This window comes from Pelophylax lessonae (assembly GCF_965119305.1).
Source record: "Pelophylax lessonae genome assembly, chromosome: 4".
Taxonomy (NCBI): domain Eukaryota; kingdom Metazoa; phylum Chordata; class Amphibia; order Anura; family Ranidae; genus Pelophylax; species Pelophylax lessonae.
The window spans coordinates 356,011,422-356,026,417 of NC_138771.1; the positions used below are offsets into that span (position 1 = coordinate 356,011,422).

The 14,996-nt window shown below is 44.5% G+C and overlaps 1 protein-coding gene across 2 annotated transcripts in view; it reads left to right on the top strand.

Moving 5' to 3' along the window:
* Window positions 1-14,996, top strand: part of KIF3A (kinesin family member 3A) — a 237,622-nt gene that overhangs the window by 53,737 nt on the left and 168,889 nt on the right. For both annotated transcript variants that reach the window (XM_082254247.1, XM_082254248.1), the window contains exons 5-6: window positions 6,323-6,428; window positions 14,593-14,732. In XM_082254247.1, the coding sequence (XP_082110373.1) occupies window positions 6,323-6,428; window positions 14,593-14,732 (246 nt within the window). The remainder of the gene's footprint in view (window positions 1-6,322; window positions 6,429-14,592; window positions 14,733-14,996) is intronic.

The following is a 14,996-nucleotide window of genomic DNA, read 5'->3' on the forward strand; positions in this document are numbered from 1 at the left end:
TGGGTACTCAGGAGTTCCTGAGAGCCCTACAGACTATTCTGACTGGTAATGATATCCCCCATGGCCTGGGCTAGGGAGGAACTTAAAGAGAATCGGGACTCACTGTTTGAAAAGTTACCATCCTGTGGAGTAGGGAGGGCAGCTGTAGTGGCAGAGCAATGCCTGTGGATTGTCCTGAGTTCAGGTCCCCCTCAAGAAAGTCTGCCTGTCGTGTGCTGGCGGCGCCGCCATATTGCTAAATTGGCTCAACTGATTCTCTGCCTCCTGCAGCTCTCCCGTAGCGGATTTAGGCTTCCCTCTGGCCATTTAAGTGTGGCCAAGTAGTAGATAACAGGCTCTGGACAGTTTGCGAGGGTCCTGGGCCCTCGGACCGGCAGGATGCAGCTGGATAGAGTCGGGTAATGGCTGAGCCGAATCGGAGCACGTCTGCCATTTACAGTTGTGCGCATGCGCCTGTGTTGGTGTCCTTTATGTTGGTTATATGACTGTACATTGTTGCTAATCAGAAATGCACAACATTGAAGTTTGTTGGCATCCTTTCTGTAGGTTATTTGACTGTATTTTTTGCTAATCCGAATTACACAACATTTAGTGTACTTTTTCTGTTGGTTATATGACTGTACCTTGTTGCTTATCAGAATGCACAACATTAAAATTTTAGTGTCCTTTCTGTTGATTATTTGACTGTACCTTGTTCAGCATCAGAAATACACAACATAGAAAGTTGTTTGTATCTTTTCTTTTTTTGTGTCTTATATTTGTTACCTTATTTTTCTGTGCATCAGAAAAACACAACAGTAAAGGGTGTTGTCTTTTCTGTTTTCATATTTGATATATTACTGTACCTTGTTGAGCATCAGAAATGCTTAACATTGAAGTTCGAGTCATTTCTGCTTTTTGTATTGGTTGTATTGCGTATTTTGCGACACTTCAGAAATACCCAACATTGAACTTCAGATTGTGTCTTTTCCGTTTTTATATTTTGATATATTGGTTTGTCTAGCTGCACTTCAGAAATACACAACATTGTTCTCTATGCTTGTGTCCTTTCTGTCTTAATCTTTTTTTCTTGTGCGTCAGAAACGAATAATCTATGACTTTTATATTTATGATATTATTTATACAGGAAACCCTTTTATTTCAGACAATTATTTTTCTGTGTACCTGGAGGGCATGGAGTTCTTGTTGCAGAGACTTCAGATGTCAGAAAATCCAGTCCCTTACATTCAGGCATGCCTGAGGCATTTCCTGTGCTTGAGACCCAGTAGTGTTATAAGGCACTGGGAAAAGGTTATAAAATCACCTTCTTTAGTAAGAACTTAGGAGTCCTGTTCATAGGAGTATTATGGCCTGAAGATGTAGTATCAGAACTTATCACCGGACTTGTATATCCGACTCAATAGATTTAGGGTTCTAATATGTATCCTTCATATTACCCTCTTAGCAGAACTAGATGTAGCAAGCCAACGTGAGTGTTCTGCTCCTGCTATGGACTTAGTCTCATGAAGTAGGGATCTGCTTAATTTAACTCTCAAAAAGACACCCAAAGGTGTTTGGAATAGATTATGGCTTCAGGCATCGGGTAGGACACCTGATATTTACAGAATAGTTCCAATCAGTTTTTACCAAGCCCCCCTCCGCTCAATTTTAATGCATTTACCTGCAGGTGTATAGGGAGATTGGGTATATAGAGCACTTTCACTGCTTACCTGCTCGCATTCAGGTGTGAGGAAAGCCATAGGTTTGGTGTGCCTTGGGTACATACCTTTCCAGCCTTCTGAGCTCAGGGAATAAGCTTCCCTTAGTCTTACTCTCAAGTGGGCTTCCCTTTAGCCATCACCATGACAAATAAATAAAAGGGGACCCGCAAGGGTTGTCTGTCAGGGAACCTTTTGTAAATCATCCTCCTGAACAAAGTAGTATTTAAGCCTGTTGATCTTTGTTGACGAAGTAGTGTCCTAGTTTCACAGAACAAGTCTCTGATTAGTCCTTTTAGTGGTCCTAGGAAGCAGTTATAGCCATGATTGCTAGATGGTTGGAATAGTCAACTTTGCTAACCTACAAAATTCAGAGGGGTTCAGATTCCGTTTCTAAAAACCCATTCCACTTAGATCCTGCATCTGAGGAAGAGAAGGCGGATACTTTAATCTTATTAATCAGTCATTGTGGAATGGAAGTAAAACTCACTGCAGAGCCTGGCATTCGGCAGGAAGGTCTTGCAGGCATGGTCCCACCCTAAGGTAGGCCTGCGGTTACTTTATTGTTCCCCTCAGGTGTGCTGTCCTGGAAGGTGAAGAGAGAAATCTTACTTTAGACTTACAGATGACAGTATTTCTACAAACCTTCCAGGATGTCAGGCCTACTTCCCGCCCTTTGGAGGAGGGAAAAGTATTGAATAGTAGGCGGTGATTACCTATGTGAGATTTTTCCTCTTGTGGACCAGTTTTGGGAGGTTACTTTATTACATACTGAGGACCAAGGGGAGTGGTGGGTCTTCTAACAGCAGCTAAAGTGATTGTATTTTCTGTAGGGAGGAGCCTCTCATCTCTCAGGTGTGCCATCATGTAAGGTTTGTTGAAATACCGTTACCGGTAAGTCTAACGTAGGATTTTTGCGTGATTAAAGCAGACCTTCTATTTCTCATACACATGCATACCTGTAAAACTATAATTGTTTGCTATACCCTTGTATGCTTCCCCTACCAGGTTCAGTGGCAGAGTTGCATAATTCAGAGGGGGGGTGGTTTGGAATCCTACTATCCCCTTAAAGCAGTTTTCAGGTCCTTCATCCACCTCACTCTCTGTCCCTCTCCTCATTTGAAGCTACCTGTATTCATCTATTCTCTCCAGTTTCTTTGAGAATTGCTATGATCTATCGGCCTTCTGGACCAGTATCATGCTTCCTTGATGACTTCTCTACCTTGCTACCCTACTTTCTCTCTTCTGAATTTCCCACAATCATTCTCAGTGACTTCAACATCCCTGTTAATCTTAACACTCCTGCTACTTCTAAACTTCAGAACCTAACCTCCTCTTTTGACCTATGACAATGGAAACACAATTCTACTCACTCTGATGGCAACTGTCTTGACCTTGTATTCTACCTTGCAACCTCTCCAACATTCCTCTTCCTCTCTGATCACCACCTTATTGGCTTCACTCTCATTTTTTCTTCCTCCACACTGCATTCCAACTACCTAACAGTTACCCGTAGAAACCTTTGCCTTCTTAACCCTTTTCTTCTTTTTTTTTTTTTTTCTGCAACAGATCTTCTCTTTGACATAATCTCAGCCCTGTCTGCTACAATCCTGGCAAACCAACAATACCAGAAGCCTCAAAAAACATAGCCGCGCTCTTGAGCGTCTGTGGCGTAAGACTAAGTCCCAGCAAGATTTCAAACAAAAATACAATTCTTGCCTCCACACTGCCAAACAGACCTACTTTATCACTCTCATTAACACCCTCTCACGCAGTCCTTGTCAACTCTTTTCTACCTTAACTTTCTACTTCTTCCTTCATTACCTCCACCCACCAACTTACTCACTGCCCAGGAGATTGCTCATCACTTCAAAAATAAGATACAATTTGTAACGATATCTCCACTGTATCTCATCCTCACCTTACACTCCTTGTCCACCTGCACAATCAATACTTCCCTTGTTTAACCCAGCTACTATATAGAAAGTCACTCAACTTTTTTTCCAATACCCACCTAACCACCTTTTTCCCTTGCAAATGCTATGATCGCCCTCTGTCTTTTTCCTACACTCTTTAACTCAAATCTTCGATCTCTCCCTCTTTACTGGCCCTCTTCCCCCAACCCTCTAAAACATGTACTAGTTACCCCCATATCTAAAAAGGCCTCAGTGGACCCCACCAATCTTAACCTAAGACTCATCTCCTTGCTCCCTTTTGCCTCCAAACTCCTTGAACGTCTGGTCTATAACCGGCTGAGCTGCCACCTCATCGGCCATAAACACCTTGATCCCTTTCAGTCTGTAGTTCGCCTGTGACACTCCACAGAAAATTCTCTCCTAAAACTCACAAACGACTTGCTAACAGCTAAAACCAATAGTCACTGTTACGTACTCCTACTCTTGGACCTCTCTGCTGCCTTTGATAAAGTTGATCACCTCCTCCACCTCAAAAAACTCTGTGAATGTGCTCTCCGTTTAATTGAATCTTGCCTATCACACTGCACCTTCAGTGTCACTTACAACTCCTCTTCCTCCTCTCCTACTCTTACCATTGGGGTTCCCCAAGGTTCTGGCCTTGGACCTCTCCTATTCTTGATTTTAACCACCTCCCTGGGTCAGCTAATACCATTGAACCATACTGTCTAATACCAATTCTATGCTTGACACCCAAATCTATTTCTCTACCCCTCGGCTCACCCCATCAGTTTCCTCACACATCACTTGATTTACCAACAGACATATCTTACTGGATGCCACACCACTTCCTCAAACTCAATCTAGCCAAAACCAAGCTCATATTTCTTCCCCCACGTGCCCCTTCACCTGACTTCTCTGTTTAGAGCAATGGCAGAACTATCAGTCTGTCCCAACATGCCAGGATGCTAGGGGTAATTCTGGACTCTGAGCTGTCCTTTCAGGCCCACATCCAATCACTGTTCAAATCATGCCGCCTCAACCTCCACAACACCTCCAGAATATGCCCCTTTTAACCTTTGACACCACTAAGCTTCTAATTTACTCCCTGGTTATCTCTTGCCTCGACTACTGCAACTCCCTCCTCATTGGATTACCTTTACATAGGCTATCCCCCTCCCTTCAGTCTGTCATGATTGCTGCTGCCAGACTCATCCACCTTACCAACCGTTCAGTGTCTAGTATCCCTCTACTGGCTTCCGTTCACCAAACAAATAAAATTCAAAGTACTAACAACTTACAAAGCCATCAACAACTGTGCACCCAGCTACATCACTAACTTAATCTCAAAAAAACTCAACCAAACCACTCTCTTCAGTCCTCTCAAAACCTCCTGCTTTCTAGCTCCCTTGTCACATCCTCCCATGCTGGCTTTCAGGTCTTCTCTTGAGCCTCTCCTGTACTTTGGAACTCCCTACCTCAATCTGTCTATCTCCTAATCTATTCATATTTAGACAATCCCTGAAAACCCCTCTCTTTAAAGAAGCCTATCCTACTTCTAACTAATACACTGTATTTACTTTCTCCATCAGCTCATCCCCCACAGTTATTACCTTTTGTATCACGTGACTCTCCCTCTTAGATTGTAAGCTCTTGCATGCAGGACCCTCTGATTCCTCTTGTACCAAATTATATTGTAACTGTAATGTCTGCCTTCATTTTGTAAAGCGCTGAGCAAACTTTTGGCACTATAAAAATCCTGTATAATAATAATACCCGAATTTGGAGACTAGGTGGCACTATTGCATTAATGTTTTCATTCAAGGTTCACTCATATTTTTTTGAGGCTAAAGAATTTGATCGTTATACAAGCTAAAGATTTATGTTGCTTTATACACAGAACACAGGCATATGTTCAGAACTTTTAAATGGTCATCAGCAATCTTAGTTTAGCCAACTAATAAATATAAAGATACAGTTCACTGTTATAATTAGCAAACTGAGCCCTGCAATGTAAAATGTAAAGTAAAATCTGTGCATGTAAAAATGAGATAAATGTGAAAATAAGACAGCCACAGTATGACTTCATTTGTTTAGTGGGTTTAAATCCAAAACCAAAAATGTAATATTTTGCAATTTACTAATCCTCCGATGTGGTGTCTGCATTCGTTTTTTTTTTTTTCTGTCTGAAGCAGCTCAGGGACACCTTTTGGACAGCAGCATTGTTAATGTAGATGAGGTTAGATGTACTAGCAGATGTAGATACACTAGCAAGTTGAAGCCAAATTCCAGGTAACAGGCAGTTGCAGCAAACCGTTTTTTTTTTCCTTTATATATAAACAAAACTTGATCATTATATGCACCCCTGTCAGTGGGAAATAGTTTGTCTCAACCCTGTAAAGGCTACAACTACAGGAGAGCTTGTTCTGTTGAAAAGCAACAGATTTACTTAAGTCACCAAGTGAAAATAAAGGAAAGAAAGACTACAAAAGAAAACTAATGCAGCCATCACATCTAAGAATAAGTGAACTGCAATATAGAAAATGTTTGCTTTTGGGTTTGATACTGCTTTAATGGGCCAGTGTAATGGCCCATTAATCTTTTTTAAGAATGACTGTTAGAGAATGTTATGTTTGCACAATTGAACTAGGTGCCTGGCAGGGAGTATCCCTGATGTGAAATTAAGTGTTTGCTATTATCTTATTATTGTAGGTTAAAGAAAGACCAGATGTGGGAGTTTACATCAAGGACTTATCCGGTTATGTAGTAAACAATGCAGATGATATGGACCGGATTATGACTTTGGGTCATAAAAATCGTAAGTTTTTCCAGGAGGGGTTTACTGCAGACTTTTGCACTTTTAGCTTGAAGGAGGAAAGTGTCTACAGTTGGTGGGCTATGTCCTGAGGCCAATGTTCTCTCACCATTCAGATGTAGGCAGCCTGGGTGCTTAGCGCATTGATTTTATTGAGTTTCCAAAGAAGCTACTTTTTGTCACCTTTCTTACAGTGGGGGAATTGTTATCTGCTGCTTAGCACTTTCTGTCATTTAAAAAGTCTTTTCCATTTTCATTAATGTTCAGAGCCATTTTAAGCCTAATAGCAATATAAATTAATGTTTTTTTTAGTATTTTACAGTGCCTTGCGAAAGTATTCGGCCCCCTTGAACTTTTCGACCTTTTGCCACATTTCAGGCTTCAAACGTAAAGATATTAAATTGTAATTTTTTGTGAAGAATCAACAAGTGGGACACAATCGTGAAGTGGAACGAAATTTATTGGATATTTCAAACTTTTTTAACAAATAAAAAAACTGAAAAATTGGGCGTGCAAAATTATTCAGCCCCCTTAAGTTAATACTTTGTAGCGCCACCTTTTGCTGCGATTACAGCTGTAAGTCGCTTGGGGTATGTCTCTATCAGTTTTGCACATCGAGAGACTGAAATGTTTGCCCATTCCTCCTTGCAAAACAGCTTGAGCTCAGTGAGGTTGGTTGGAGAGCGTTTGTGAACAGCAGTTTTCAGTTCTTTCCACAGATTCTCTATTGGATTCAGGTCTGGACTTTGACTTGGCCATTCTAACACCTGGATATGTTTATTTGTGAACCATTCCATTTTAGATTTTGCTTTATGTTTTGAATTATTGTCTTGCTGGAAGACAAATCTCTGTCCCAGTCAGGTCTTTTGCAGACTCCATCAGGTTTTCTTCCAGAATGGTCCTGTATTTGGCTCCATCCATCTTCCCATCAATTTTAACCATATTCCCTGTCCCTGCTGAAGAAAAGCAGGCCCAAACCATGATGCTGCCACCACCATGTTTGACAGTGGGGATGGTGTGTTCAGGGTGATGAGCTGTGTTGCTTTTACGCCAAACATAACGTTTTGCATTGTTGCCAAAAAGTTTGATTTTGGTTTCATCTGACCAGAGCACCTTCTTCCACATGTTTGGTGTGTCTCCCAGGTGGCTTGTGGCAAAATTTAAACGACACTTTTTATGGATATCTTTAAGAAATGGCTTTCTTCTTGCCACTCTTCCATAAAGGCCAGATTTATGCAATATACGACTGATTGTTGTCCTATGGACAGAGTCTCCCACCTCAGCTGTAGATCTCTGCAGTTCATCCAGAGTGATCATGGGCCTCTTGGCTGCATCTCTGATCAGTCTTCTCCTTGTATGAGGTTAAAGTTTAGAGGGACGGCCAGGTCTTCATTGATTTGCAGTGGTCTGATACTCCTTCCATTTCAATATTATCGCTTGCACAGTGCTCCTTGGGATGTTTTTTATTTGTTAACAAAGTTTGAAATATCCAATAAATTTCGTTCCACTTAATGATTGTGTCCCCCTTGTTGATTCTTCACAAAAAATTACAGTTTTATATCTTTATGTTTGAAGCCTGAAATGTGGCAAAAGGTTGAAATGTTCAAGGGGGCCGAATACTTTCGCAAGGCACTGTATGTTATCTTTGGCAGTTAAGAAGCAGGTCCTCTTTAGTGTACCAGGATTGGTGGCATTTTCCCCAGTTGGACCCTTTACAGTCGTTTTTTCATTGTGGTGCAGCTTGGGCTTCTTTAAGTGATTTTTTTGACGCTCAGCAGATCTGACCACTCTAGCAGCTTCAGAGCTACGTTTTTCAAGAATAACTGATTGCTGACTGTCTGTGTGGAGTGACCCTCATCATATCATAACAGTATGGGTTTCCCATTTATTGATAAAAGGTAAAAACCCATTTAACTACTGCTTTTGTCATGGATAATCTTAGTCATACAGTGGCACATTCTATTGCATTGCACTTAACGTGACAAAAGACCTGTTCACTTAGATGCCAGATACTTATTGGGCATCATAGTGAGACAGTGATGTATTACTCATGACCATTTTCCATTGCATGATTTGCTAGACCCATATCGCTCCTTACCTACTTTTTTTTTTTTAATTTAATACTTTTTTAAGCTAGCCAGTTATTTCTTCTATTGAGGTTTATGTGCTTTATTGCACTGACGGTTCTGGTGCTGGCAACACCCCACCAACGGCAGAAACCCCAAATTGCAGCTGCTAATGCTTGCTTCTGTGTGCAGCAAACTGATCACATAATTTTAGACTATGTCAAACACCTTTTTTTTTTTAATGACACCCTTTTTTTTTTTTCTTTTACCTTGTACTGTTGCTTTATATTGTGACATGCCATGGAGACTTTTAAAGTTAGAAACTGTTCCCTTTAAAACCTGATGCACTTTAGAGCATGCTTGAGGCTGGCTACGTTAAAGTGGTTCTAAACCCACTTTAGAGACTTTTACCTATAGGTAAGCCTATATTAAGGCTTACCTATAGGTGCTATAAATATCTCCTAAACATGCACTGTTTAGGAGATATTTACAGTGCATGCAGCCGTTGACGTCATTGGTGCATGCGCTCTAAAGGAACGGCCACCCGTGCCGTTCCTTCAGAGCCCTGTGCTGTGAACGGCAGCTCCTGCAGGAGTGATGTAATTGCGAAGCAGGACGGGCGATGCATACTAGCTCATTATGCCTTTTGTCTTGTGTTTTTTTTTTTTTCTAATTTTTTTTCAGAGGGTTTACTTCCTCTTTAAACAGCCCTTTTCATTTTGAATGGGCTGTGAGTGCAACCAAGTGTATGAAAAAAAAAAAAAAAAAGTAGATCCTGTTTATTTTTCAAAACACAGAACACTACAATGCACATGTATAGTGCATTACCTTTCTATAAACAATCCCTTGTTGAAAGGTCCACTCAATTTGGTGCAAAAAAAAGTTTCTCTGATGTTCATTGACAGACACAGCTCCTGATATTCATAACCATTGGGTTATACTGCCCCCTACAGGAGTAGGACACTAGGCAGAAAAGAATTCTGGCTACACCCATGGGCAGTTCCAGGGGGTATACTCCCTCTCTCTGCTACAGCCACTGTTTTTTATTATTGCCATGTCAGGACCTATTTCCTTGCTGGGATCTCTGGTCCTGGCAAATTTTTCCCTTTTTAGATAGAATTTTTTTCTCCTGGATTTTTCCTGTGAGATCTTCCATCAACTGCTGGACTTGGCGATGGGCTGAATACTCTAGATCCAGTGTTCACCCCAGTCTGGCCTGCAAGCGCACGAAGACCTCAGCTCTGCGCTAGGTCAGCCGCGACATAGCCCTACTGGACGGGAACTGGGCTGCGAGTTAAATGCCTCACGAGGTCGCATACGACCAGGTCTCGGACTGAGTTGCAGTGTTCCTCCTGGCTGACAACCCCCTTATTTCGATGGAAAGGAGGTTCTGTCTGGAGCGGTGCCTGCCTGTTTCCTGGTATGGTGAGTAGCGGTCCTCCTGGAGGTTTTTGGGGTGGACGTAGGCCTCTCCTTGGAACGGTCGGCCCTCTGGGTTCCCCTCCTTCACGCCAGCACCCCCCCCCCCCCTGGCAAGTCCCTCACCCAACTCCACGCTAATGCTGTTTGGTTGGTCTGGCCACTTCTTGGGATGGGGGCAGAGCACTAACTGGCGATGGAGGCCGGGGAGGGGGGGTGCGCCACTGGCAACGGACTATCAACTGTGTGGGGGGATGTACCTGGTGGGGGCTCCTGCCAGGGCCCCCTGTCCTGCCTGGATCTGTCTTTGTGGCCTGGTTTCCCTCCTGGGTCACTGTAAGGCTCGCGGGGCCTCCATTTTGTTGTAGCCTGTGTGTTTCTTTATATGGCTGCCATGTTTGTGTAGTCCGACGGCCATTTTCTTGTGGTTTGCAATTGGAAATAGCGACGGCCATGACAGTGGAGCCCTGTGGGCAGCGATTTTGGCGGTGGGTGCCCCTCCTCATCCCCTGGTGCTGACTCCTGGGTCATTTTACTTCCTGAACACCGCACGTGTAGTGCAGATTCTCCTGGTGGCTGCAGGTGCCTGTTTCTGTGGGTGTGGAGTATGGTGGGGTCCTCTCCCTCTCTGCTGAGGATTGATTGCTGCTTTGTGCCTGGCGATAGGGTGGTGCTGCCAGTGTGGCGGGGGTTGTCCCTTAACAGTGTTTCTACACTTTTTGGGGGGCTCCCCTTGTGACTCATGGAGTCTTTGGAGCACGTTTACCCACCTGATCCCCTCTCTGAGGCTGCGGGGCCCTCCGGGTCCCAACCATCTATCTATACACTGACGGCGGTTCTGGAGTCCCTTGTGTCCTGGGTGGAGATGGCTTGCTGGCGACGAGCTAGCAAAAAGCGCCCCCCGCCTTCCCCTGCCTCATCTGTCTCGTCAGATCCTGAATCTGATTTGGCTGCTGCGATTGTGGGTCTCCCTGCTTGGTCTGCAACCACATGCCTGGAATCCTCTGATAGTGAGGATGATTCCTCGACGTCTGTGACCGCGCATGAAAAGGCGCTGGTGGATGCACTGATTGTATCTGTGCGTGAAACCCTGAAGATGGAGGACACAGCTTAAGCTGCGACTTAGGCGCAAGTGCCCTTTGGCACTCACAAGCCATCCAAAGCATCAAAGGTGTTTCCTTTCCCTGCCTATTTTGACAGAATTGTCGCTAAAGAGTGGAGACGACCAAAGCGTTCCCGTGGGGTCCCTACGCGCTTTACTAGGCGTTACCCCTATGAGGAGTCCTTTCTTAAGATCTGTACTGTGCCACCTGTGGTGGACCCCCTGGTTTCCAGATTAAACAAGGCAACTATTTTTCCGGTTGAAGAGTCCCCAACCTTTAAGGATCTGGTTGACCAGAAAGCGGAGGCTGTGGCCTGCACTATGTACACTCTGGCTGGTTCGTTAATGAGGTCTGTATTCACCATTGCCCTAGTTTCGCAAACCCTTACCAAGTGGGCTAAGCTCATGACCTGGAGGGGGGAACAGTTCCCTCCGCCTTTGCCAAGCTGGCGGACCAGCTGGCCCAAGGGCTGCAGTTTTATCTGCGATGCCTCTTTGGATGCGGCTCGCCTCTCTGTTTTGGCAGTGGTTCTTTGGCACGTCTTTTGGCTCAAGTGCTGGTCTGCGGATCAGATTTAACAAAAAGGCCTTGACTGACATTCCTTTTCAAGGAGATTGCCTGTTTGAAGCTGCCCTGGATGATATCATTAAAGGTCACAAACCTCACACCCAGTACTTTTCTTCCGCAGGCTACTAAGGGCAAGGAACCTCTGTCGTAGACGTGGGCCTTCCTTCTCAGCTCATAAGTTTTTTTCATCCCTCAGGGTAGACTGACAAGGGCTTGTAGTCTTTCAGAGCCTCTTCTCCAGACCCGTGGACAAGGCTCCTACATGAAGGTGCGCCCTTACCTGTATCAGGGATGGGTGGGGGACGTCTTTGCTGGTTTCCAGACCCGACTACTTCCCGGGTGCAAGACAAGTGGGTCTACGAAGTCATTCGGTCCAGCTACAAGATCGAGTTTCACTCTTGTCCCCCGGCATGGTTTTTCCCTTCCATCTTGCGCCTGTCCCCAGACCGCTTACAGATAGCCTGTTTGGGGTGGTACAAGACCTGTTCATTCAAGGGGTGATTGTCCCGGTTCAGAACTCGGAACGTTTTCAGGGTTTTTACTCTAACCTGTTCAGTTTCCAGGAAGGAAGGCAAAATGCATCCAATCTTGAACCTCAAGGCGCTAAACTTTTTTTTGTGGGTACAAAAGTTCCCTGCATCAGGGGGATTTCCTCGCCGCTATCGATATCAAGGATGCCTTAGCCAGAGTGCTCCTTCCTCTGGACAAACTCCAGAAATTGCAGGCTGCAATTCGCCTCCTGCTGTCCATCAAATGGTCATCCCTTCAGACTTGCATGCAGGTGCTGGGCCTGATAGTGTCTACCTTTTTTGAGGGGGATCCGTTTTGCACAGTTCCATACGAGGTCCCTGCAAAGGGAGATTCTGACCAAATGGGACAAGACTCCATAGTCTCTAAACAATCAGATCCGGCTGAGTCGGAGCACGAAGGAGTCCCTGACATGGTGCCTTCGTTCTCCGGCGCTTTGGCTGGGAAAATCCTTCCTCCCCTTGTCTCCCCCAGACAGTGGTCACTACGGATGCCAGCTTGTCCGGCTGGGGAGGCGTCCTCGGCAAGCATTCTGCTCAGGGGATCTGGACACTGGGAGAGTCTAGACTACCGATCAATGTCTTGGAACTCCGAGCGATCAGACTGTGTCTGGATCATTGGATAGATCATCTTCACAGTTGTCCAGTGCACATTCAATCAGACAAAGCCACGGCTGTGGCTTATGTCAATTATCAGGGGGGCACAAGAAGTGCACATTCCCGGTGTGGAAGATTGGCCGGCAGATTAACTCAGTCGGCAGGCGTTGGACCACGGGGAGTGGTCCCTTTATCCGGAGGTGTTTCATCAGCTGTGTCTCCGGTGGGGCACCCCTGTGGTGGATCTGTTGGCATCTCGGCTCAAAAGAAAGGTGCAGTGGTTTGTGTCAAGGGATCCCCTGGAGGATGCCACAGACGTGCTGGTGGCCCTGTGGGGTCAGTATCGTCTGATTTATGCCTTCCCTCTTCTCATGCTTCTGCCCAGACTTCTACTCAGATAGAGGCAGAAGGGATTCCGGTCATCTTAGTGGCCCTGGACTGGCCTCATCAGGCTTGCCACGCCAATCTGGTGCGGCTAGTCACCAGTGTTCCTTGGCAGCTTCTTCTCAGGGAGAATCTGCAGTCTCAAGGACCAATCTTCCATCCTGCTTTACAGTCACTGGCTTTGACAGCTTGGCTGTTGAACGCCAGGTGCTGAAGGAAAGGATAGGGGTTTATCTAAATTGGGGATTCTTACACTGTTGAAAGCTAGGAAATTTTCCTTGAGGAAGATCTACCATCGTACGTGGAAGACGAACATTGCGTGGTGCGAGTCTCTTGGGTTCTTCCTCCTTCTCGGTGGCTCGGATCTTGACCTTCTTTCAATGGGGGTTGAACAGAAATTGGCCTTGAGTACCTTCAAGGGCCAGGTGTCGGCTTTGGCGGTCTTCTTCCAACGACCTTTGGCCACACACTCCCTGGTGCATAGATTTCCTCAGGTGTCCGAAGTTTAGTTCCTCCAGTGCGGGCTCCGTTGCCACCTTGGGATCTTGATTTGGTGCTTTCAGCTCTTCAGAAGCCTCCCTTTGAAAATATTCGGGAGATTCTCCTGCTTGAGCTGTCCCAGATGGTGGCCCTTTTAGTGGCTATCACCTCTGCGCGCAGGGTGTCGGAACTGGCGGCGTTATCCTGTCGTTTACCTTACCTGGGGATTTACAGGAATAAGGTGGTTCTTGACCATCATTCCTTCAAAAGGTTGTCTGAGTTTAATTTGAATGAAGACATTGTGTTGCCTTCCCTGTGTCCCAGACCTAAACATCCAAAGGAAATTGCCTTGCATGCCTTGGATGTGGTCAGGGCAATTAGGATGTACCTGGCAGCTACAGAGTCTTTTAGGAAGTCAAACTTTTTGTGCTCATGGTTGGACCTCAAAAAGGGTTGACCGCTTCCTCCACGACCATTTCCAGATGGATCAGACAGACATTGATTCAGGCCTATTCTATCAGGGGTCAGGCTCCTGTTGCCTGGTTAGCTAATGTTTAGCCTTGGGAATTTTTTTGTTGTTCCCACCCTCCTGTTTAACACTGCTTTGGGACGCCCCAATGGTTATGAATATTGGGAGCTGTGTCCGTCAATGAGTGAAAGAGAAAAGACTTATCGTAAAATCCATTTCTCTGATGTTCATTGACGGACACCGCACCAACCCCTCTGTGGAGGTATAATTCTCCTGGCACTGCTTGTAACAAAACTGAGTGGCTATATCCGAGAGAGACTGAGTATACCCCCTGGGACTTCCCATGGGTGTAGCCAGAATGCTTTTCTGCCTAGTGTCCTACTCCTGCAGGGGGCAGTATAACCCAATGGTTATGAATATCAGGAGCTGTGTCCGTCAATGAACATCAGAGAAATGGATTTTACGGTAAGTCAAAAATCCAATTTTTTTGCAGTATAGATGATTTTCCTATCCTAATTACATTTCAGATTTTATATATTTTACTTTTATCTTCAGGGTCTGTTGGAGCCACAAACATGAATGAGCACAGTTCTCGTTCCCATGCAATCTTCACTATCACTATAGAGTGCAGCGAGAAGGGAGCCGATGGCAATATGCACGTACGAATGGGAAAACTGCATCTTGTAGATCTTGCGGTAAGCCTCTTTTTTCTTTTTTTTCTTGTATTAAATCTGTGTGTGTATGTATGTATGTATGTATGTGTGTGTGTGTGTGTGTGTATGTATATATATATATATATATATATATGTATATATATATATATATATATATATATATATATATATATATATATATATATATATATATATATATATATATATATATATATATAATATAGACAACCAAAAAAGCAGAGGACTGGAACATGGCCAGTCAAATACAGTGTTAGAGATCCATAT